We start from the raw sequence: 25,289 nt of genomic DNA, 5'->3' as shown, positions 1-25,289 counted from the left end.
GAACTAACATTGGTCCAGATCCTACTTTGTCCCAATCCTGTATGTGCAGCCCTTGGCAATTAATTACATGAGGCTGACCATGTTCCCATTTGAGTAAAGAGAAAGTTAAGACCCTGAGAATGGTAATAGGTTGGTTCTGTTGCTGCTCCTGAGCCTGCTCTGCCGTGCTGTGAAGTAAACATATCTCTGTGCTAGTTTTCCATTGTTCTGTGTATCATTTACAATAAGGGGACATTAAAAACAGAAGTAGTCATATTGTTGGGAGTAAATTTTATCTCTGTAGCTTTAAAACACAAACAAAAAATAATAATTCCATTAGCAGAGGAAAATTGCACCATACTGCCGAGTATAAATTTTATTGCTACAGTAACTGTAAAATACAAAGATGATAAATGAAAAGTTGGAACATTTATTATTGTGAATATACTTTATTGGTATAACTAAAATACAAACAAACTGAATAATGTTAGTAGTTGTTAAAAATTGTGCAGCCTTTAACAGTCTATGCGATTCAGTGTATGAAATGGCAAGATTATATCTGGGCTGATGTGAGGGAGGCAAGAATGCAGCAGAGGGAAGGGGGTCATACAGGGGACTCCGCAAAGCTACAGGACCAGAAACATCTGTATAGGGGCTGGAGAGATGATCAGTGGGTGGGGTGTTTGTTGTGCAAGCCCAGGGACCTGAGTCTGGGTTCTCAGCACCCATATTAAATCTAGGCCAGGTGTTTGCAACCCTAATGCTGGTGGTGGGTGGCAGGGGAGACGGGGCTTGCTGTTTAAGGAGCTACAGGTTCAGTGAGAAACCCTGCTTGAAAGATGAATGAATGAATGAATGAGTGAGTGAATGGATAAATAAATAAAAATAAGATGGCGTGCAATAGAAGGCAGTGTCAGCTTTTGTCCTCCATACACATGTATGGGTGGGTGCTCACACATGTGTCCTTGTACACACAATCACAGGCAGAGAAAGATAAAAACAGTCTGTGTACAGCTTGGCAAAGAGGGGAGGGGAGGCTAGAATTCTTTCACCATCTGTAATGCCCCTTGAGGAGTGATAGAAATGATTGTGAGTCACTGTGCGTTGGAGCCAGCAGTGATCCCAGAAATGAGCTGAGTGGGTGGGGGGCTGAGGACACTTAGGGCAGAGATCAGGAAGTGAGCGTGTTGGCATCAGTTCTAGCCAGGGATGATCTATTCTGAGATCAGAATCCAGCAGAGGAGTAGCAGGAGGCCTCTCAGCAGCACAGCAGGGCCTGTGCTGCCCAGGCCTCATAGGGGAGGCCTCACAGCAGGATGTGGGGGGCACTCATGCGGAGTGCTGAGGCAGGCTGCAAAGGACCCCATGTGGTAGCCCATTAGTTCCAAGAGGTAATCATCTCATTTTTCACATGAGGAGACTGAGGTATAACAACTAATTTACTGAGGCTAGGTAATTTACCTAGAGCCACAGTGGGGACAGAACAGAGCTGGAATTTAGAAGCAGACCTGTCCAGCCTGAACTCGGGTTCCCCCTTTCAGTTGTTCACACTGACTTCCATTAATGTGATATTATGATGGCCTTCTGAAGCCTTGCTGAAAGCAAAAGTAGGTATAAATAATGCCTTTGTTTGCTGGGGATTCCTGTGGGTACATGGACAGCCAGCACAACCCTCTGGGTGGCACTGTTCTGGAGGAATGGTTCACGTGGCCATGTGAGCCAGCATATGAGCATCTGCTTACACTGCTTTGGGTTATGGAATTTTATATACTCCTTAAGTCAGGCTAGGGAAGTGGGTGGCAGGGAGTTTTGTTTGGTTTTCTGAAAAGCCAGCTTTAGGTGGAGCCATTTCCTCAGTTTTCCTTCTGGAGACTGCAGTCATTTATAACTTATAACGCAGCAAGGACTGCCTGAGTTGAAGTTTCATGACCAGGCAGTCACTGCTGCTTTTCTTTCTGCATCACTGGTTTTAGTGTCATGCCCACCCCTGGTTATCCCACACAGAACATGCTGAAGTGCCACAGCAGAGTGCCCTGGATGTTTAACATCACAGTAACACCAGGTACAGGGTTCTTGCACCCACTCCGCTCTTCACACCCTAGGTGGTAGCCTGTGCTGGATCCACCAGCCCCCGGCTGGCGAAAAGTGACACTTTCAAGCCCTAACCTTGCACACTGATCCTTTGCCTGTTGGTTCCCAGGCCACCTTTCCTATACCATTGGTGGAAGAGAGTATTGCTGGGAAAATCTCTCGGCGGTTCCTATCAAGACTGTTAAAGTGTGCTTACTCTTGGGCTCAGTGATTCCCTTTCTAGGAGTGTGTCTCCAGGAACCATTAAACCATAGCACTGACATTTAGTGAGTGATTGCTTTGTAGCAGACACCTCTTCTTAGATCATTGTGTTATCAATCAATGTGTTACATCAGAAATAATTTAGATCTTTAAAATACAGAGAATTGACTTAATAAATTATATGCCATACAGTGAATTAATATGTAGGTTTTAAGGTGATGTTACAGATTTGTATTTCCTGACTCTAATGAGTGTTTTTCAGTATAGTAAATGATGAAGCCAATTCACTAATATACACTAAATGGTTCTGTTTGTGTAGACAGTGCCCAAAAGGCTGTGTGTCAGAATGTTGATTAGTATCCGGGATGCAAGTATGGATGATTGCCCCCACTCCCCATGCTTCTGATTTATAAATACTAAGGGATTTTTGTTGTTAGTGTTGTTGTTTTTTAAAGGAAGAAACTTAGTTTACTAAATGGGACAAATGACTGGTAAATATCCTTTGTCTTTTGGGACTGGTGAAGTTGCTGTCAGGCAGGCACCCAACTGCAGCATGCCCTTTGCCTCTCTGCAGCAAAGCGGTGGACAGCCTAGCGGAAGGGGGTGGTTCCGAAGTTCAGCGGGTCAAAGAAGATGCGGAGAAGAAGGTGCAGCAGGTTGAAGACCTCCTAATGAAAAGGATACATCTTCTAGAAGAAGTGAGTCTGGAGATGCCAAGGGTCCTCTACTTACTTAAGGTCAGACGTGAGGAGGGTGTGGTGGTGTTCCTTCTTCCTGAACATCATATTTCAGCAGAAATGCAGCCACCTGCATTGTGACTAAGCGTCTTCTGGATTCTAGCCCCATTGTAGGCACTTTACACATGTAACATATAAACCTTACGTTGTTGAGGACAGTGAGGTACAGAAAGAAGTACTGACTAGCCTAGGTGGTTGATGAGGCCCGCTGAAGGAGTGACCATCTAGTGCTGAGCAAGGCTGGTCTCAGATTGCCTGATGCTTGGCTATTGCCTGCCTACCTGCCTCTTGCCCTGTTCTAGCCTCTGCCCACTGTCTTTCCAGAACTCACCTGGTATTAGTTCTCTAATAGGCCTTGTGCTGTTCCTTCTGTCAGGCAGTTGGTGTGAGCACAGTTGGGAGTCAGGAACTTCCTGGCGAATAGCCACCTTTGGATAGGACAGTAGAAAGTGGTTCTCTGTTTTAAGCTAGTATTATATACCACAGCTTGAGTAGCCTTTTTCTGGAATGCTTAGGATAAGAAGTGTTTTAGATTTCAGCCTATTATTATTGAACATTTTTATATAACTAATATGCTATCCTTAGAATGGGATCCAAGGCTAGACATGAAATTTACTTATAATTTACATATGTATTATAGGTAGTCAGAAGGGAATTTTATGTAGTATTTTAACATGCCTGTGTTTTGACTACAACTCATCACATGAGGTCAGGTGTGAGATTTTCATGTTGATGATAGGCAGAAAGGTTTATATTTTGAGCTTTTCAGAATTTGTATTAGGATGATCAATATATATTAATAAATTATTGTTACTACTACTACTACTACAATAAAGGGTCTGCTAGGTAGTAAGGGTGGTCTCAAACTTGGAATCCTCTTGCTTCTGCTTCCCAAATACTATAATTACAAGTATACACCACTGTCTTTGGGTTTCTGTTGCTGTGAAAAGACACCATGACCAAGGTAACCTTTTGTTTGTTTGCTTTTGAGACAGGGTTTCTGGGTAGCCCTGGCTGTCCTTACACTTGTTCTGTAAAGCAGGCTGGCTCTGCCTCCCAAGTGCTGGTTTTAAGGCGTGCACCATCCTCTCCACTCCCACCACCCCTTATCCCTTAACCACGGGAAGGCTTTATCAAGGAAAGTATTTAATTTGTTCGAGCTTACAGTTCAGAGGCTTAATCCATTATCATCATGGCAGGAAGCATGTCAGCACACAGGCAGACATGGCGCTGAGATTTCTACATCTGGTTCAGCAGGTAGCAGGAAGAGTGAGAGAGACACTGGGCCTTGCATGAACATTTAAAACCATAAAGCCCACCCACAGTGACAACTTCCCCCCAAAAGGCCACACCTTCTTAAACCAAGGCCCACCTCCTAATGGTGTCATTCCCTGGTGACCAAGCACTCAAATCTTTGAGCTGATGGGGGTCCATTCTTATTCAAGCCACCACAGTTTCCACGAGACACTTGTGAAAGTTGTCACCTTTTGAACCAGACTCCCAGAGCTTCTGCTTTGTTGTTTGTGGCATTCATCCCATTGCGTGAAGCATTGCCTGTGTGAGCTGGTTTACAGCAGCAGGAGTTTGCAGCCCCAGCTCTGATAAGCAGTGCGAAGTTCCCCTGCTAAGCTTCATGTGTTTACTTAGCTATCCTTGCAAGAAACCTGTGAGTTAACCACTTCCGATTCTCTTTTTCGTCATCTTTCTCTCTGAAACAGAAGGTACGACATGGCCATGGCCATTTGCTCAAGGTGACACAGGTGATAAGTGTCAGGTGATCTGGCTGCATTTTAGGTTCCAGTATTCTCTCTCACTCCACAACACTTTAGGGTTAGGTCAAGATCAAATATGATATAAGACTGTTTGCTCAGAGGCTGGCATTTAGTAGGCACTCAGCAAATAACAGGCATTGTTTGCTGTCTAAGAAATGTGGAGTAACAGGCACTCCTCCCAGGCAGACATTACTAAGAGGGGAAAGGGCAGCGGAAGAGAAGACAGCTGTTTTTAGCTTCTGGGATGACAGCTATTAGCAGTTTCAGAGCAGCTCTTCGATGGAATGGTAGGTATCCTGTTTTCTAGAATAAGAACCTGGGCCTCAGGTTAGATGACTATCCGAAGACACATAGCAGGTAAGTGGGAGGGCTGAATCTTGAACTCAGGACTATGGCTTTATGTTTGCCATGTAATCTCAGACTGTGGCCCCTGTGGCTGGAGATTCAGGTATACTCCAGGTCGCTTTAATGAGCACCAGGGCCTTTTCCCAGCAGAGACATGGCCTGCATGATTTAGAAGATAATTTCCATGGTGGCCTCTCTGAGCACTCAGGAAGAGCATAGAGTTTTTCACCTCCTAAATCACCTTGGAGATACAGAAATACATTTTAGAATTGTGTAGTCATTATCTTAAAAAGAAACAGTGAGGGGCGGTGGGCTGTGGGATGAATTTGCATGGAGATTAGGGTGACTATGGAATTTACACACGCTTAGTATTGAGAAGCACATTTCTCCTTGTTCTCATTGAAACTGTAAATATTGATCTGATTTTTCAAAACCAAAAGTACAGTGCTTATAGAGTTCAGTCTTTTCCATTGGAAGTGCCCATTACTCTTCCGATACAAGAGGGAAAAATGGCTGGCAAATGTATTTATTACTGATTCTTTCCGTGTATAGTACATCCAGGGAGGGGAAATGTGCCGGAGAAAAAGTCATAAATATTTATATTTTAATCCAATTTCCTTTCAAAATGTTCCCAATTGTATTGAAAAATTGCATCAAATGCATTTAATTTAACTGTAGGATGTGAAAGCCGCCCAAGCAGAACTGGAGAAGGCCTTTGCGGGAACAGAAACAGAGAAAGCGCTTCGGCTCAGCCTAGAAAGGAAGCTCTCAGCACTGGAGAAGATGCAGGAGGGGGCCCTGGATATGACTCTGGCTCTGGAAGAGAAGGACAGGTCTGACTTTGATCCCTGTGGAACTCTGACGTCTCATTATCTGCGTGGGGGAGGATCTCCTTGTCTACTTCCTCTCTCCCCGTCTTCTGTCATTGTCCTTCACTAGATTGGATCGACTTACTAGAATGTATTCAACAAACAAGATAGAAAACTGGGGGTCAGAGTGGGGCAGAGAGGAAAGGAATGAGACGGCAGTAGATGAGAGACAGTGTGTGGACAAGCTCATGTTGTAAAGCGCTTATTAGACCCTAAGTCTAGTGCTTAATTTTGCCTTAGCTTCCAGGTAGCCATAGGAAAAAACAATCCTGTGGACCTGGGATTCACATTTCCCATGAGGTAAAACAAGCCATGGACTCAGGAGAAGCGGGTTTGCTTGGCACCACCAGAGGGAAATTTCTCTTGTGGTTCTTTCCACCGGGAACAGTAAGTGGTTTGTCTCCACAATACCCACTAGTGAATTTTGTGTGACCCATTTTTCACCATGTTGTTCAGTGCTGGCTGGAGGTTGAAATTAAGCAGTGCAACTGGCCGAAGAAGAATACGGTAGAGTTCTTCAGTGCATAATGAAAAATGTATGCTGTTGGTTCAGAGACATGCATGGGTAGAAGGCTCTTAGGCCAACTTTAGTGACCACTGTGTTTTGCAGCTAAATTTTTGACAAAATCTTGTTAAGAAGAGGTTGAAATTTTCTTCTGACATTTCAATTCTCTTATCCTATATGTTGGTCTCTGAAAGGGAGGTGGAGTTAACATAGTGGAGGCTAAATAGGTGGCCAAAGAGCCACACCTATCTGGAATGGCATGAGATGGTTCTAGAGTGAATGCTCTCCTCTGGAGGATTCTGCCTGTGGTTTCTTTTCTCAGCCACTCAATGCCGTGTGAGGTGGTGTGCCCCACCACATTGTTTAGTTAGTTAGTAGCCCAGGCTGGCACACGTTCACTCACTGTGTGGCAGAAGCCAGCCTTGAACTCCTGATTTTCCTGCTGCCCCCTCCCCAAGGGCAGAGTTACAAGAGCTTGTCACCCTGCCCAGCTGTTTAGTTCCTGTGGCCAAGTGCTGTTTGCCTTTACTTCTGACTCAGTGCCATCTTTTGATATGTAGGCCTGCCACTTCGTTTTCACTTATGAGTTGGGAAGTCAGCTGAGCTTCTCTGTGAGAGAGGGCTGAATCAGTGCTAAGGGAGCCTGTGATTGTGATCTCCATATTTCAGTACCTCACTTCATGGACTCAGAGGACTAGCATTTATTATGACTGCAACCTTTTTTAGCTTCCTTTTTTCTTTTCTTTTGACTCATTGTTTTTGTTTTTGTTTGTTTTTTAATTTTAATTTTGGTGTGTGTGTGTGTGTGTGTGTGTGTGTGTGTGTGTGTGTGTACATACATGCATGGAGGTCAGAGGCTGGGTCCCTTTTCTTGGTTTTGATCTGTGAAATGGAAGTGTTGGATTTGGGAAACTGAGTTCTTGACCTTGGTAGAGGGAATGAGTTATCACGTCCATCTGATTAATCCCTTTATGATTCAGTGTTTCTCTAGATCCTGTCCCAGGAAGAGGAGGGGTTCCCTTCTCTAACTCCTCCCCTACGGTGCTGCTCATGAACTGTCAAGAAGTCCTGGGACAGAGTATTGTGGAGGTCCTGACATGGTTAGCAGTTATGTCCCTGGCTCTGTTAGATGATGGTGCCTTTATTCAGCAGTTATTTCTTGGGTATCTTCAGTTCCACTCAGCAGTGATAAAGGAGGGAGTTAGGGAGACTTTCATGGTCTACACCAAAGCTTATCTCGTTGCCTAGGGAGAAGGGAGGAAGGCAGAGCACAAGGACAAGGATTAGATGGGACAAACACTGGTTTACCATAGTGTCTACAATTACAGTATAGTTGAATTGATAGAGCAAGAGATTAACAATGAAAATTGGTAAAAAGCAGACAATTATGGTAATACTCTGTAGTAAATATATGTGAACGCGGTCTCTTTTGTAAAATAGTGTACAGGGCTTACCTTCCTAGTGATGATGTGAGATGATACGAGTTGAGGTGCATGACACAGTCATGATACAGTGTTAGGTGACTATGTGTTACTTGATTGTAAATATCAGAAGTGGCTCTGACAGTCATGGTGGCTACAGATTGATTATCAGGGAGTAGCATATACAGTGTGGGTATGTTGGACAGGTCACTGTGCCTTGTGGAATAATGTGCACTTTATCTGAAGGGCATGGGAGAGTCCATTGAAAAGCTAGTGGGGAGCTTGGGGACACAACACGATTAGATTTACATTTAGAGCAGTTCTTCGCTTGCCGTGGGCATGGATTGCCACTGGGCTCCCATGCTGATGCAGAGATCAGATACATAATGGCAACCGAGACTGAAAGCCTGGAAGAGGAATGGAGCAAACAGGTGGTGGTAGACTGTGAAGTGGACACACTGGGCTTGAAAAGCTTTGGTAGCCAAGGGAAAAACTTACTGGTACCCCTCTTTCAGCTTTGAGAGTGAGGCTGAGGGGAGGTGGTGGGGCTTGCAGTTTGGAGATGAGCAACAAGGAGGTGCTTTTAGGTGGGAGTGGGAAGATAATGTTTTCAATTAGGGCAGGAGTTGCAGCATCAGTGAGTGGAGGTATGGGTGAGGGGAAGTGTGAGTTTCTAGATTCAGGGTGGGATTGGAGGAAATGAAGATTCATGCCATCAGCAATACTGAGCATGGCTTGGACATGCATATGGACCTACAGAGACAACGGTGGTTCTGCTTATGGAGAGTGGACAGATAGGTCCCAATAATGTTTTGGTAGAGATGAATTTTGGGCTCTGGGATTCTCTGGTGGGGGAGGTCCTAGAAGTTTCCCATGCAGAGTGTTGGCATGTGTAAAGGAGTGGAGCCTGCATACTTTCTGTATAAAGCTTACATGTGTAGATCATCAGGGTATGCTGCTTAAACTTAGATCCTTGTTTGGTTGGGAAGAAGGCATTCAGGAGGGTGGGTGGATTGGTCTAGGTGGTGGCTTCTCTATGGATAATGATGGTCAGGTTGGGGTCCTGCTGAAGGCTGCATCTTCCTGACATTTATTTGCACAGGCTTGGCTGGACAGGTAGAAACTTGGAGTGTCAATCTCGGAGATGAAGGTGTCCCAGTTACAGAAACAAGCAACCAACTACCACCTTCATTTTTCCTCAGGAGATGACTAATTGGTAAATCCCCAGGGAATACTTACAAAATCTTACTGAGTTCCCATATTTAAGCCAAAGTCAGAAGTTTATCCTAACATGGCAGTAGAGTTAGTTGGTTATATCCAAGTGACATCAACCTGGATTGGCCATAGACTAAGCTGCAGTTGAACGTGATAGGCTGTTGAATCTGGTCTGGCCCCGACTTGCATGGGTATTCACAGTGTCTTCCTGGGCTCCCATCATGTTTTTCAAATGGTCATACCTTTTTCTAGTTTCTTCAGTCTGGCATTTGAGCTGTTCTGGATCTGAAGGAGATCATGTTGGGGAGCCCTACAGGTTGACCATAGCCAATAGATATATTTTCTTCAAGCTAAATGGAATTTTAAAAATTTGAATTAGTTGCTGGCATTTAAAGCATTGCATTTCACAGAAGAGTGAGTTCTTCCTTTTCTTGAAAGCCCAAAGATGTAGTCAACGGGTGTGGGGGTGGGAACAAGCAGGGTGCTTCTTATTGGCTCAAGACTACTGTTCCTTGTAGTGGGCTGGGCCTTTAGTCATCCTGGTTCTGGCTCCCACTTTCCATCTTAAATCTACATTTGGTGACTTCTAGCTCTTCATTTGCTTATTGATTATATCAGCGCTGAACCCCTAGAGGGCAGTATTGGGCCTCCCTCCAGGTTTCTAGGCCATCATGCAGCTCCTACTGATGTTCTGATGCCAGCCCAGGCTAGGCGTTTCTGCTGCCCGTGCTTCAGGAGGGCAGTTCTTCTATTTTTACAAAACTGGGTTGCTTTCTAGGCTTAGCCACAGAAGGGCTCTTTGGAGAGTCCTCTGACAAAATGTTAACTGTTGAATATTTAAAAGGTAGTATGTGTAAGGCTGTTTTGGGGAGGTGGCTTCGTCAGTAAAATGCTTGCCATGTGAGCATGAGGACCTGGGTTCTGAATTCTAGCATCCACATCAAAGTTGCCTGTACTGATATGCATCTCAGCATTTCAAGGCAGAGACACAAGAAGATCCCTCGGGCTTGCCAACCAGCCAGCCAGCCCAGCAAAGCAAAATAAGGTACAGACAACATTGAGATCTGACCTTTATACATACCTGTATAGATAAGCACCCGTATATAAGACATGCACACACATACATATAATTCGCATTGTAACTGTCATTTGTTGAGTTTAGCTGTATATCAGAAGTACAATTGTGTTTTACGTTGCCCAAACACAGGCACGGAGAGATAGAATGACTTAGCTCGGGCACAGAGCAGTTGATCCAATGACATTGAGTTTGGTTCCAAAAAGGGAAAAGTTCACATCTTCTAGAAGGCACTATGGTTGTAGATGGCAAAACTTCTCTCATACTAAGGGATGAAAAATGCAGTTTACAGAACTCTGCTGTTTATCAGGGAGGACAGGAAGGGGCTTGCGTGGAAGGCAGAGGTGTGGAGAGGGTGCAGCATTGCTTTGGAGCAAGCTCTCTGAGCTGCTGTGGGCTCTTAGGGATCAGGATGAAAGTGGAGCTATTAGGACTTAAGAGCTGGGTGCCTGGGTGCCTGGGTGCCTGGGTGCCTTATCCCCATGTGTGGCCATTAGCTTGAGACGTGGTGTGTTTTTAAGCGTTGACTGCAAGCAATGAAGGGATATCCCTGCTCTTTAAATCCACACCCACTCAAACCAGCTCTTAGTTGGTTGTTTTCTTAGGCTTCAGGGACAGATTTCTTTTAGAGAGGGGATTCTTACTCAAAACTTTGCGACCTGCTGCTGCTGATGGTGGTGGAGGCTGCTTAAGGTCTTTGAGCAGGGTCGTGGCTTGACCAGACAAGGTGCAGTTCAGAGCTAAGTCCCTGGACCAGGCTAGGGATAAGAGCACTCATTAATGTCACCTTAATTCTGGCCTTTGCTCTCTGACCTGCAGAATGTGATTCTGTTTATGTGTATTCATTGGACACATCTACTTTGAAGTTGTCTGGCCCCGCTTCCTACCTCCTCCTGCTCCACTGAGCTAAGAGAGCAGCTCAGAATTAATATTTAAATTTTGTTCTCTTTCAGACTGATTGAGGAGTTGAAGCTGTCTTTGAAGAGCAAAGAAGCTTTAATTCAGTGCCTTAAAGAGGAGAAATCTCAGATGGCATCTCCTGACGAGAATGTGTCATCTGGAGAACTCCGAGGACTTTCTGCCACTCTGAGGGAAGAAAAGGAGAGAGATGCTGAGGTGAGGCGACAGGGCACAGCGGGAGGGGAGGCACATCAGACTGCTCTATTGGAAGTGGGGCGCTCTTCTGTCTGCTTGGTTTGCACAGTAACTTCTACAAACCAGTTCTCTCTCAGCTGAGGAATCAGCAGGCGCTGCCTTTGTTAGTGTCTGCCTTTGTTCAGGTGTCCTAAACCTATGTGTCTGTATTTCACCATGTGTTAATTTGCTGTCACCTCCTGGCTTCTTTTTCACCCTTAGGGCTTTCTTATTGTAAAGTTCTGGTGCATTGTTCTTGCCCGTTTTTTTTCCTTTGTTGTTAGAAGCAGGCCGGAGGCCATATTTGGTGTGAAACCTGAGAGGTGGAGGGAGAAGGGAGCTCACTGGTTCTGGGTCTGGCAGCACGTGCTGTTCAGCAAACTGCCCTGTTCAGTGCTCCCCTTCTCTTTGCAGAGCAGTGGTTGTGATCCGCGGGTTGAGTTTAGGGCCGGCCTTAGAGCAGTCATACGTCTCCAGGTGCTGAGACGTGGGTGGCTGGGAGTTGGGTACAAATCTCCTGGGTGCCTGCTCACTTGTACAGCGTCCAGGGCAAGCTAGTTTCACTTCCCATTCTTGGCCAAGGACGGCAGCTGTCTGCTCTGTTCTGAAAACTCAGGAAAGGTCATGGCTTCTTTATGGAGCAGGGTCCTTGTCCTTGTCACAGTACTAGATTCCTTAGCCTCGTCAGTTAGTATTCCTTTGTAATGTGGTTGCCACCCTTCCTCCTCCTGTTCTGAGCTCCCCGATCCTGTCTTCTATCTAGTGGGCCCTTGGCCTTTCCTTTTGAAGCACCCCTGTGGCTATGTAGTCAAACTGTGAGCAGGCAGGTGTCTTTACACTTGCCCTCCATCAAACCAAGTTATAGTGCACCGGAGAAAACGGGTACGCTTGTGCTAATGAGGTCTGCAGCAGTGGAGGGGAGTGGGTGAATGAGGTGCTCATTCTAATTGTGTGGAAGCCTTCGGATGGTCCTCCTCTCTCTGCTTACTCATGAATGCCTTTTCCTAGGCTGCACATAGAGAATGGCAGAAGGAGAGAAATCACTTTGAAGAGAGGATTCAGGTATGTTGGTTCCTTTTAAGACTCATTTTCTTCTTGCCTCTTGTTTTATTCTGAGTGCAACAGGTAATTCTTTGCCACAGTTTACCAGACACTGCTGACTCCCAGTCATGCATAAAGCAGCGTAGAGGGAGTTCCTCCATCCTTGCATTCACTCTGTGATGTGGACATTCCTATGTTGCAGAAGTGGTACCCGAGACTCAGAAGGTGAAGTCACTTGCCCCTGATCACACAGCGGGGAGGCAGGGATATGCCTCTTTGATTCCAACACCCAGGCTCCTAGGGCCCTTAGTCACAACAGCTGGAATTTGTACAGTGCCTGTCAGTTTAGAAAGCACTTTCACATCCATTATCTTGTCTGATCCTCACAACAGCCCAGGAGGGAGGCAGCAGTGATTAGCTTAAGACGCGAACTCAGACTATAAGTGTGAGGCTCAGTCTCCATCAAGCCAAACTCTCTGCTAGCTTTTGTAGCATTAAGGAATGAAATTAATGATCTGGTATTTTCCCCAAATAACCTGGCACAGTTTCGAGGACTGTGATGTGACTGTATTCAGATTTTAGAAGGCTCTGGAGTCCTTCCCATAGGAATAGCTGTCAGCTGCTCAAGCGGTCTGATCCCCTTTCCTTCACCCGGCCCTGTTGCCGTGAGCAGGAACACAGTAACGGGAGCTGATGCCACGGCGTTCGGCTCAGCAAGGAAACATTAATCACAGGTTGACAGGAATAAGATAGAATAACTGCATTTGAGTGTGCTCTTAAAGATATATTTACAGTGCATTTTGGTTGGAACACATCAACTTCGTGAATCTTTTTCTAATCTAATTTAGGCACTTCAGGAGGACCTGAGAGAGAAGGAAAGAGAAATTGCTACAGAGAAGAAAAATAGCTTAAAGAGGGATAAAGCCATTCAAGGCCTAACCATGGCATTAAAATCAAAGGAAAAAGAGGTATGTCTGAGGGGTGAAGTGGGATTTTTCTTCATTAGTTTCGGTGGCTTGCCTGTCCTACCCTGAAGTTTTAGCTTTAGACAGAAAGTTCGTAAGTGCTAGGATAGTACAAAAAGTGGGTCCCGTAGTCAGTTGGAGTTGTTTAAACTATAGCCAGTGGTGCTAGTAACTAAATATGAATACAAGTTTCTAGTAAGCCACATTGGAAGAGGTACAAAGATGTAAGCTAATTTAAATAATTTGTGAACATAATCACTTCCACATGTGGTCAGTGAAACAAGCAATGGTGACCTATTTCATTTCGTCCCTGAGTACCAAGGGTTGAAAGTTCAGTTGTACTTCTAGCATCTTAGTGAGACTTACCCAGGTGTGTGGCCAGTGACTCCCCTAAAAGTTAGTGCAGATTGATTGTTTTGAAGGACAACTGAAATTTGAGATAAAGGAATTTGTGAGGCAAGGTTGTGGCTGGGAGCAGGAAGCTTATGTGGGTTGTTGTGGTTGGCATCCACCGTGGCAGCTGATAGCTCTTTTCTTATCACTTGTTGGTACTAAAATCTGCTGTATCTCAGTGATTAACTAAGGCCCACACTCACCAAAGGGACCCAGCTCTACTTCCGTGGGATGGGTGTTGGAAATGAGGGAAGTGCAGGGGCTGGGCAGGCAGAGGGAAGGATAACTGATCCTGATTAGGGTGGGTGGGAGGAGGGGACGGTCCTTAGAGCAGAAGGTACTGAGCTGATGCTGTGTCCTAAACGATGAGAAGGCATAAGCTGAGAAAGAGGTGCAGATGGGAGGTCATTTGGAGAAAGAAGCAATGGCCAAAGCCTGTACTGTGTGGCACCACAAATGGGCTGGGATTCCCGAGGAACAAAGTGCACAATTTAAATGAAACTGTAGAAATTGGATACGTTGCAAGGGCCCAGTGGTGTGGGGCCTAATCATGTCAACTGCTTTGGGGTACATGGCTGAATAGCAGAGGGGTTAGTCACATTTTCACTTTAGAGGAGCCTCTGGCTGTATGTGAAGAATGATTTCAGGAGGTGGAGAGTGGAGACAAATGTGGGTAGCTCAGGCAAGAGCCAAGGCAGGCTTTATTAGAACAGAGGTCACAGCAAGCAAAGTGGAGGAAGAGGACTGTATTCTAGAAATAATAGTAGAAATGATTAAAAAAATAGAAATTTGGGAAATCTGATAATTGGATGTAAGAATTCAGAAAACAGGCAGTCAAGGAGACTGGAGGTGTCTGGCTTATGTGACTGGGGATATGAGATGACATTGACTTGGCTCAGAGCATGATATTGAGACAGGAACACTGGCCTTAAGGAGGGAAGGAAGCATGGGCAGGACGGAAAGCCAGTTAACTTGGGAGTCCTTAATTTTAGTCATGAGATTACATTCTGAAAGTTGACCAATATATTCAGTGAAAGCATAGAGTGTGAAGGAAGGAGGCTAAACATGAGACTCTAAGGGATACTGTGAATTCAGGGATGGGGCAGTCATTTCCAGAGGGGCAGCAGGAATGGCTGCAGAAGTAGGAAACTGGTGTTGAGAAGCTAAGGGAGTGCAGTGTCAGCTGCAAATTCGAGTTGGGTCTTTTACCCGAGGAACTAGGATTCATATGGTACATTGGGGCCCAGCTGGAGTAGGAGACCTTCATTCTGTGTGTTGTGTCATTAGTAGTGGAATAGTTCCAAGTGTAGAGGTGAGAGTTTGTATAGAAGGCGAGACCATTTGGGAAAAGCCACAGCAAGTAGCTGGTTGAGTTATATGAATGGAAAATAATAAGAATAGTAATGCTTGTTATTTTAGTACCAATGTACATTACCTCATTTAGCACTAAAAACACCATAGTTGGATGAGTGGTATTCATCATGTATTAGTCTGTTTTTCATTACTATAAGGAAATATTAGAGGCAGGATAACTTTATAAAGAGATTTATTTCACTCATTTTTTTCTGATGCTATTCTCTGATGTGTTTAGCCTCTGGTGAAGGTCTAGGGGCAGATAGCAGGAGTGCAAGTCAGCAGGGCAGAACATGTCAGATGAACCTTAAGAGATTGGGCTCCTCTAGAACCTTCCAAGAGTGTGTTCCAAGTGACCCAAGGACTTTTTGGATTGAGTTCTTGAAGGCCCACCTCTTAACATTGCCACATGGAGGATCAGGCTTCTGACACATAGACACCTGGGGATGATACTCTGACTTTATGTTGTCCATAGCCACAGGTGAAGAGATTGAGTCTCAGGGAGGGTAAGCTACTTAGTTAACAAATGGCAAAACGAGAAATGCCACTCAGAGTTTGTCTCTCTATAATGTACTACAGGTCAGGGGAAAGCATGCAGGTTGGGTAAGAAAGAGAGCCCAGCTATGTATGTGGCTGCCATTTGTTGTTTCCCCAGGTTGAAGAACTTAACTCTCAAATTGAAGAGCTCACTGCTGCCTTCACCAAAGCCAGAGAGGCTCCCTCAAAATCCCAGGTCTCAGAATTCCAGGTAAGAGCTTTCATTGGTGTAAGTGGCTCTCTTCAATCTTCATTCCAGGAGAGGCCTGGACTTTGCAGCAGAAGGGAACCTGGGAGATTTTAATAAGGGTCATCATGGGTGGTTTTTGTTGATAGAATTTATGAGTTTAGTCAAAGGGAGGTTGTCCACCAGTTTTTGGAGTTTTGATGGCCTTTCAATGTGATGAAGAAGAGGAAGAGGAAGAAGAAGGAGGGGAGGAGGAGGAGAGGAAGACAAAGAAGAAGAAGAAGGAGAAGGAAGAAGAAGAAGGAAGAAGAAGAAAGAAGAAGAAGAAGAAGAAGAAGAAGAAGAAGAAGACGACGACAATGACAATAAAAGCTACTCTAGTCGCTGGAAGTGCTGAGTTAGCTTTCAGCCAACATGTAGAATATCTCACTTAATCTTCACAGTCCTTGAGGAAAAGAATCATCATACCCTTCTCTTTGTGCAGTTTTTTTTTTTTTTGAGGCTCATTGAAGGTGTTCAGTTTACTCACAGCTAACAGGTGGCAGAGTCAGGACTTAAATTGTCAGTTGTAACTAATAGCAAGCATTAGTTGAACACGTACTTTGTACCCAGCCCTGCTACATATTCCCCAGAGATTAACTCCTCTATCTGTGTAGCATTTGAAGCAGATACTGTTACTATCCTTGTTTGAATGCTGAGGAACTCCAGGGTGAGCAATGTGACCTCCTTACCACACTGGTGAGTGACAGGGCCAGGATTTGACCCCAGGGCCTTAGGCACTTCACACCCTGGAGTCCTCTGCTCCTCTCTGGCTGCCTCTTCTTGCTGTTTTCTGAATCTGTGGTCTAGACTTGATAACCTTTGATCTCTTTTGTGCCCACAATGCTGTGCTTCAAGGATGCCTCCCACCCAGCCCCTCTCCCTTTTTCAAATTTTAGTTTTGTGCTTTGAATCACTCTACCATTTCTAGTTTACCTATACAGTTTATATATGACTCTTGCTGGGGTCAGGAAGTAGCATCACCAGTTCAGTCTAGGCTTGCTTAAGCTTTCCTTACTCCTGAACTAGGCCTGCTCCTGCTGCTAAAGTAGAAGTTCAGGCTGATTTAAGGCTGTGTGCTGTCCAAGATTCATACCTCCTGCCTTATCTGTTGCAGAGCTTTGGCTCACAATAAGAGTAATTGCAGTAATTTGGTTTAAATCATGGGATGCTAGCTGCATAGACAGATCTCTGCTTTTGCGATCTCAGACTTGCTTCTTTTACTGTTTTGACAGTAGATGATGGAATGGAGCTGTGCTTACATTTTATACCATTTCCCCCTTGCTTAGAAAATAACAAGCTTTAAAGGCCAAATTCTTTGGAAAACCATCAATATTTTCCATTGCTTAAGAAAAGAAATGCTGGCAGTTGATAGCCAGAGTCCAAGCATCCTTAGGAGCCTTTGTATATTTTACTTTTTCTTGTTATCTTGGAGCTTAAGGAAGAAAGTGGCTTTGTAAACTCAACTGTTACTCAGACATATGACATGCATTTAGTAATTTGATCCTGATCAAAATGCAATGCATGCAGAGTGAGGTGTCACGATAGCAGCATGGGTGAGGTCCTCGTCTGCTGTCCACAGAGAGCAGGCACTGCTGAAACCCTCTGGGTTGTGCATCAGGTTGGCAGATCTCACAACTTGTAGTGATGCTTCATCCAAAGTGGAGGTATGCTTTTGACCTTTTGAGAGTTGTGGTGGCAGGACTAGAGTGCCAGTCTGTGTCCAAAGCCCATCCCTTGTACTGCTCTGATTTTATATGAGTGCATGTGTACTGCATGTTTATATCAGTGTGTCATTTGAGGTGTATGTAGCTTCAATGTTGTACTTCCATTTGAATGTGTTTCTTTCATGTTAATGGACCTGTTGTGATGTGGTGAGATTTAAACTCATTGCAGCCTGAGTTTAAAAGCCAATAGCAGCTGGAGAGATGGCTCAGTGGTTAAGAATATTTGCAGCTCTTTCAGATGTCATGAGTTTGGTTCTCAGTGCCCAGGTAGGACAGCTTACAACTATCTGTAACTCCAATTCCTGTGGATTTGACACCCTCTTCTGGCCTGTGTGGGCAGCTTTACCCATGTTACCCCTTTCAAGATATATACACATATACATAATTAAAAATAAAAAGAACAAAAGACAAAGGTCACAGGGTTGCATGATGTCGAATTTGACAATGAAGCAGCAGCAGGTGATATTTAAATTCTTATAATGGCTGCCAAGGTACAGATTTATAGACTCAGCTTCAGATCTCAGGTGTGACTGTGAAGGCTACAGTGTAGGCTGGCTGTTAACTCCTCTTGCCCATTTAAAGTTATTTCTGGATTGGAAATGATATTCTCCTCCAGGTGTAAAAGTAAAAACACTTATTGAGGGAAACTTTCAAAATAACTTCTATACTTAAAGTAGTAGAAAGAAAGTAATAGAAATTAGCAGCAAACTCACCTTGAAATATATTCACTGTTGATGCCTTCACACACACACTTATACCTGTATGCGCATACACACACACACACACACACACACACACACACACTTTGAAAAGTTATGTGTGGAGGCTAGCCTCTGTCTCTCTCCATCTTATATTTTGAAGCAGGGTCTCTTGTTGAGCTTGGAGCTCATTAATTTGGCTAGACTGAGTGGCCAGTAAAACCTGGGGTCCTCCTGTGTCTACCTGTGCTGGTCTTACAGACATTCACAGCTGCTTTTGGCTTTTATGTGGAGATTGAACTCTGGTCCTCTTGCCTGCAGAGGAAGCATTGTACTAATTGAACCATCTCACCAGTCTCTCCCTCTCTTTTTAAAGAAGAAATTGGGGTTTCTGTATGTTACCCAGTGTCTTAGTTAGGCTATTGCTGTGAAGAGACACCATGACCACAACAATTCTTACAGAGGAAAAACATTTGACTGGTGCTGGCTTACAGGCTCAGAAGTCTGTTTGTCCATTATTGTCATGGTGGGAAGCATGGCGGCACACAGGCAGCCATGGTCCTAGAAAGGTAGCTAAGAGTTCTGTATCTAGATTGGCAGGCAACAGGCAGAGAGAGTGAGCCTGGATTGAGCATTTTAAACCTCAAAGTCTACCCCCAGTGACACTTTGTCCAGCAAGGCCACACCTAACTCAACAAGGCCACAAGTCCTTATCCTTTCAACCAATACCACTTCCCAGTATCCGGGGGCTATCCTCATCTAACCACCATGCCCATGCTGGCCTCAAACTTAGGCTCATGTGATCTTCCTGACTTACCTCCTTGAGTATCTGTGACTACAGATGTGTTCTAAGCCATTGCATATTTCTTGTTCTTTAATCCTGTCTTTAACATTCTTGCCATGGCAGCATAGTGTTGAGCTACTCAGACTTTTTCATGTTCATTTTGAAATAATTGTCGACTCACATATATGTTTCAGCGTCTCTTTATTGAGTCTTCCAAGGTAACATCTCCCAAGCCACCTAGCAAAAACTGGTTCAGTGCAGTTGGATCCTTTTATAAGTGAGCAAGAATAATTTGCCTAATTTTATATTTGGCCTTTAGTTTTTGGCCACGTGTAATTGGGCCAAATATTTGCCGCTTGGGCATCATTCAGGAAAAGGTAAAGAGCCCTCGAGGGAAGTTTTTCAAAGGGCCATTTAAGGAAAATTTAACATGGAAAGTGTTTTTATGAAATGAGTCGAACATGTGTGTCTGAGGTCTTTGCAGCTGGATTTTTGAGGAGACTTTGCCATCATTATTCAGGCAATAATCCTGCAGAACTTCCAGCCTTGGTAACTGTGAACAATCCCTGTGTTTAACATGCCCCTAACTGATGCCTATTTCTAGCTTCCCCTTCAAATTTGCTCTTCTTGTTTTCATTCTTCCCAGTTTATTGGTGTTAATTAGTCTTCACTGGTGAGGGCAAGTGATGCTGTGCCAGGGAAGAACACAGGCTGGGAAATGATTTGAATTCCAGATTGAATTATGGGCAGTCTGATGACAGGCTAGTCACTCAGCCGCCCTGAGCTTCACTTACTTAAGAGTGTGCTTTCACCTCTTACTGACAACAAGCATTCTCCAGTCCTTGTTGGTCTTTGCTTCTTGAGTTTATCTAAACACCAGCATCAACATGAGTACTGGTTTGGTCTGTTTCTCAGGCATACCCTTGGTCAGTGTATACCGTAAGTCTGCAGAGGACAATGTTAACTTGTGTGCCTTCATAACAGTTCCTGATTTCTAGTTGCTCAGACCGTCCTCACAGAGTTACTGAGGAAGAGTGGCATTTCAAAACAAGCTGACTGGCACCAGATAGTCCCATTTAAACAATCATATTTTGTAACTGAAAACTTACTTCAATTCATGATTTTTATTGTTGATGGTTTAGAACATTTTGTTCCCTTTTTGTGTATTAAATAGATCTTTTCTCAGGCAAATTGTATATTAATGAAATAAAAATATTTGATATATTTAGCCCTTGAACTCTGATGACATTAAGAACCTTTGAAAATTGGCTTTGACTACCATGCTGGACACAGACTCCTTTTTCTGTGTAAGACTCTGGACTTGAGCAATACTATCAAAAGAGAATATTGCTGGTGCCAGAGCTACCACTGCTTGTCATTTTTCCCTCATTTCCTCTTTATTATTGATTGGCTGATTGTGATATCAGGGTTCAGTCCAGGGCTTCACAAGTGAGGCAAGTGATTTATAATTGACCTAAACTCCAAACATCATATTCTACCCTTTTAAAGCGAGTTAATTTAATTGTTTTGAAACCATTATAAAAGTAACAAGCTCAGTTACCTTAAAACGTTAGAGAATCCAGAGAAGCAGAAAAGTCAGCTGTATTCCCACTGCATTGAAGTTAGTTTTGTTAACAGTTTGTGGTTTTCCTTCTTTTATTTGTTTCTTTTCGTGGGCTTTCCTTCCTTCCTTCCCAGCAATACCACAACCCATGCTTTGTCCTGTAGTTTCCCAAGGTGCTACTCCTTGGGCTTTGGATACTGAATGCTGCCTGGTTTTCTTCCTCCCTGCCTGGAAGGCAAAACCAGGAGCTCTTCTCACTTGTTTATGCCATTTGAAACCAGGTCCCTTTTTCCTTCCTAGGGGTCTGAGGACTATGAAGCTGCCCTGGCAGAAAAAGAAGCCCTGTTGGCCAAGCTACACTCAGAAAACCTCACAAAGAGCACTGAGAATCATAGGCTGCTCAGGAATGTTAAAAAGGTCACCCAGGAGCTGAAGGACCTGAAGAAGGAGAAGCTGAGACTAGAGAGGGACCTGGAGGAAGCCCACCAAGAGGGGGACAGAGGAGCCCAAACCATCCATGTGAGTGCCTCCCATGTGCCTCCCACACTCTTGACATGGTGGGTGGTGCATCAGGTCTGGGTCCTTGACATGGTGGGTGGTGCATCAGGTCTGGGTCCTGTGATGGTTTCTACTCATAGGAGGAGGATGCTGTTCAGAAAACTTAAATAAATCTGAAAAAAAAATCTAAAGATATTTCTTTTATCTCCTCAGTAGAAGTGACACTCTCACTCACCCCTTCTCTTGGTGCTGCCATCAAGTTGACAGTAGTTTGTATTCTGCTCTTTAAAGTCCGTTGCTCAGTCCTGCTGTGCTGCTGGGTTGTGAATGCTCTTCAGAGATATGTCTTTGTTGTCATGTAGTTAGTCACTTGGTTGCTCTTCAGTTGACTTAACCAGACTCTTATTACAAAGCACTGGGCATTTTTACCTTGAAACCTACACTGCAGCAAACTTCCCTGTGCGTGAGTATTTCCACTGGCTCTTTCTGACAGAGGTTTAATTACTGAGTCAAAACCCACCAATATTTAAAGACTACTTTATAGACATCAAACTGTTCTCCATACAAATTGTGCTATGTTTTAAGACTATGCTTTTTTCAACACTGGATATTAGCATTTAAAAATTCTTAAATTTGGTACACTATTAAATTCCAATTCTATCAAGCTTGAGTATTCTTTAATTGAGCTCGCTTTAATTGAATCCCTCCTGAGAGTCAAGTCCACATGCAGAGCTTTGGTGCATCAGGCTGTATGGAATCTGAGTTCGAGTGGTCATGGATTCTGTGTTATGAGTCACTCTTCAGCATCTGGAGTGGGTAGTTACCAGCTCAGAGGAGAGCCCACCTTGGCTGTTGGCAGGGATGCTGAGATTCATGGTTGCCATGCCCTGTCTACGCTAAGCAGGGAAGTGAAGTCAAACGTTTGGATGTTGTAATAAGTATTTCAACAAATGTTCAGAGAACAACAGTGGGGACTTAGAGAAGAAACCGTCAGCTACACTTGTGTCACCTGAGTGAAGCCACTCTTTTTCATCTTCTTGCCAGCATTACTTTTAGCCCCAGTACATCTGACCCCTCGTTCCTGTTACAGGCTGACTACTGTCCTTTGGTTTTGGATCACTCATCATCACCTTCCATGTTGTTTAAGACAAAGAGTGGCCATGGTGAATGGCACATACTCTCACTGATAGCTTTCATATGTTAGTAATTTCTTCCATGGATTGGACATTTTGGCTGTTGAAACAATACCACAGCAAACATATGAGCATGCATACATTTTCTCATGAAACACTTAGGATAAACGTTGAGGAATGACAGTACTAGATCATACAATGCAAACATTTTATATTTGCTAATTGTGCTTCCACGTTGTCATTTATCCAGAGTGGTATCCCAGTGTGTGCTGTCACCTGAGATAGCAATAGGCCAGTCTGTTGTATCCTGATAGAAATCCTGTTTCCTATATTTAAGATGCTAATGGGATTTCTGAAGGCTTTGGTTTTCTATTGATCACAGAAAAGGGAGGGCACATCATGTGCTTTCCTACATTCTTCCCATCAGTCAGCCAAACAGTGAGTTTTTTAGACTCCTTGCTTGGATCATGTACTGTTTTTGTTGGCAGGAGTGTGTGTCTATGTATATACATGTAGCCTCCTTAAGAACCACATATTTTGAGGTCAGTGAGCAGGTGCTGAGAAAACAGTGTTGTTGCAAGGCCCTGGGAAGACCAAAGCAACAGCTGTATTCCTAAATGCTTACCTTGAGTGAACTGGCTTGGGAATCACAGCTTCTTGGCATCTCATTGGGACTGTTTTTATCCATTGTTCTGTACATGTTTCTAACACAGTGGTCTGGCCAGTCTCACTATTTTTGTTAACACATTTCACCCATTGCCATCTGTACTTAACTCTTGGTTATAGTTTAGGAGTCTAGCTGAATCCCTCTCAAGAAGATGTTTCACACCAGATCATGGAGGTACAGTCTGAGGAGATGTGCTGAGATAGTAATTTTGTTTCATGGTGCTAGAATGTGAAAGCACAGGCGGAAACATAGCCATGCATATCTTATCAGCTTATTGTTATTAAGTAGGTTCCTTAATACTAATTTAGAATGCCTCCCACTTGACAGCTGCTACTTGACAATGGCAAAAGCCTAGACCTCTCTGTGGCTTCTATTTTTGCTGTGGAAAAGAAGAGAAATCCACTTGTAATTCAATATCATTGAGTGCTTTGTGTAAACCCTCTACTAGGCATGGCCACACTTCCAGAGTAGAGATAGGAACATACCGCCACAGGACCTGCTTCTCTTCCTCCTCCTCGTCTCCTCCTCCTCCTCCTTCTCCTTTTTCTTTTTTATGATAGCCATTATGGCTAGTGTGATGAGTTCTTGCAGCATTTTTAGTTTGCATTTCCTTGAGGGCTTTCCTTGAGAGCGTTAAATATTTTTTATGTATTTATTGACCATGGTATTTCTTCTTTTGAGAATGCCTTTATTAAGTGTCCACTACTTGGAAAGCAGCTACCTCTTTATATGTTGCCAGAACCACATGTTTGGGCCCAGAGAACATTATTCTCATTGACAGATTAACTGAGCCTCATAATTTAAATGGCTTTGCCATGGTCACCTAAACAGTGATACATAGATGGCGTGGATCTGGTCTCTAATTTCAGAACTTTGCTGTAGTACCAGCAAACAAGCAATAGATAGGAATATGATGTATTTGGAAGAAAGAAAGATTTTGACATTTCTCTGTTTTCTACAGACCAGAAAAATTTGTTCTCAAGAAAACTACTCTACAATGTTCTGGTTATTTGAAGCTTTGAAAATAATTTGTTCCTCTCAGTGTTTCTCAAACATGTGTGGTAGTTTATATAAAGTTATACAGTAAATGAGTTTAGGAATAAAGATAAAAACATTGGACTCTCAAAGGGAAAGATGGCAAGGATTTTGGAACCATAGTCAATATGGTAAGCATGCTGGAGTCCTTCGTGGTACCAAAGAAGAGGACTTGAGGTTCAGTTGGTAGTTAGTTCCTGGCAGAGTGAAGAGGGAATCCAGACACAGGGTTTCCAGTGTTTGGGAGATGAACATTTTAAGATAAAAGGCTAGCTTTAGCTGGCACTGAGGCCCAAGGGAAGAATTGTGTCTGGTGGGTTTTATAAAGAGAACTCAACACTTACAGAGTCTTCAACAATAGCCCATTCAATCAAAGCAGGTCTGTGCAAGCCAGATCGATGCTGACCATGCCAGTGAGCTTGTAAGTATTGAGGTTTTCAGTTCCTGGGACTGGATCTAGCTGTTTCTCATTGTTGTGTTCTCTTGGACAAGAACTTGAAAATCAGTTGGAAATACTGCAGCCTTGTTTTTAGATGAGTCCCGGCTTAAAGTCTGTACTGAGGAACCATAGCAAATAGACGTAGTTTGTGTGACATTCCCTGATCCCGGTAGCATGGCAACCAGCTGTCTCTTAGATGTGACTGAACCATCCTTTGCCCATGCCAGGAACATTCATTTTCTGGCTCTTTGTGTGTCTGGAGACAATGCCTTTGCCGGAAGCAGTTTGGATCAGAGACCAGTGGACTTGCTTTGCCTAACTGTGTGAGCACATGAGAAGTTGGCCCATGAGGGTCAGCTCTCATGTTGGTTTTAATCACTTTGATTACAGCCCGTGTGCCAGTTGACTTAGCACATGCTATAATTTGTACTTTTGATTCTGCACACATTTATTGAGTGCATGTAATGTGCTGTCTTTGGTGAATACCAGCTTTAATTTTACTATGGGGATCTTACGAAAAGAGACGGCAAAAATTGAGAGTGGCAGACAGGTACTCTGTATCTTGTTATATGCCTCCATGCCATCAGGGGGACCCATGTACCTTGAAGCAAATTCAGAAAGCATTCATAAGGAAGCAGGAACAAGTATTCCCTGTTCAGCATCCTGACTGTGGAAGTTAAAGTGACCTCTGTAGGTGGTGACTGGGAGGAGACTTGGATATTCGTTATCCTTCTGTCTCTGATTTAAAAGCCCTGTTTGGCCCAGAAACTAATATTCTTGTACTGTGTGTGTGTGTGTGTGTGTGTGTGTGTGTGTGTGTGTGTGTGTGTCTGTGTGTGTGTGTCTGTGTGTGGTGTTTGTTGAAGGATGTGAGAGAGCTTTACT

General features: G+C 43.9%; 1 protein-coding gene across 10 annotated transcripts in view; it reads left to right on the top strand.

Moving 5' to 3' along the window:
- Positions 1–25,289, top strand: part of CDK5RAP2 (CDK5 regulatory subunit associated protein 2) — a 176,220-nt gene that overhangs the window by 38,216 nt on the left and 112,715 nt on the right. For 6 of the 10 annotated variants that reach the window (XM_084797139.1, XM_084797135.1, XM_084797134.1 and 3 more), the window contains 7 exons: positions 2,846–3,008; positions 5,804–5,958; positions 11,164–11,326; positions 12,353–12,406; positions 13,234–13,353; positions 15,752–15,844; positions 20,933–21,151. In XM_084797139.1, coding sequence (XP_084653265.1) covers positions 2,846–3,008; positions 5,804–5,958; positions 11,164–11,326; positions 12,353–12,406; positions 13,234–13,353; positions 15,752–15,844; positions 20,933–21,151 — 967 coding nt within the window. The remainder of the gene's footprint in view (positions 1–2,845; positions 3,009–5,803; positions 5,959–11,163; positions 11,327–12,352; positions 12,407–13,233; positions 13,354–15,751; positions 15,845–20,932; positions 21,152–25,289) is intronic. The other 4 variants (XM_084797138.1, XM_084797142.1, XM_084797137.1 and 1 more) reach the window with 2 other exon arrangements.

The sequence above is a fragment of the Acomys minous genome, assembly GCF_964271855.1.
Source record: "Acomys minous genome assembly, chromosome: 1".
NCBI classification, from domain to species: domain Eukaryota; kingdom Metazoa; phylum Chordata; class Mammalia; order Rodentia; family Muridae; genus Acomys; species Acomys minous.
The sequence above is the reverse complement of the archived record's forward strand: the minus strand, read 5'-3'. Positions and strand labels throughout refer to the sequence as shown.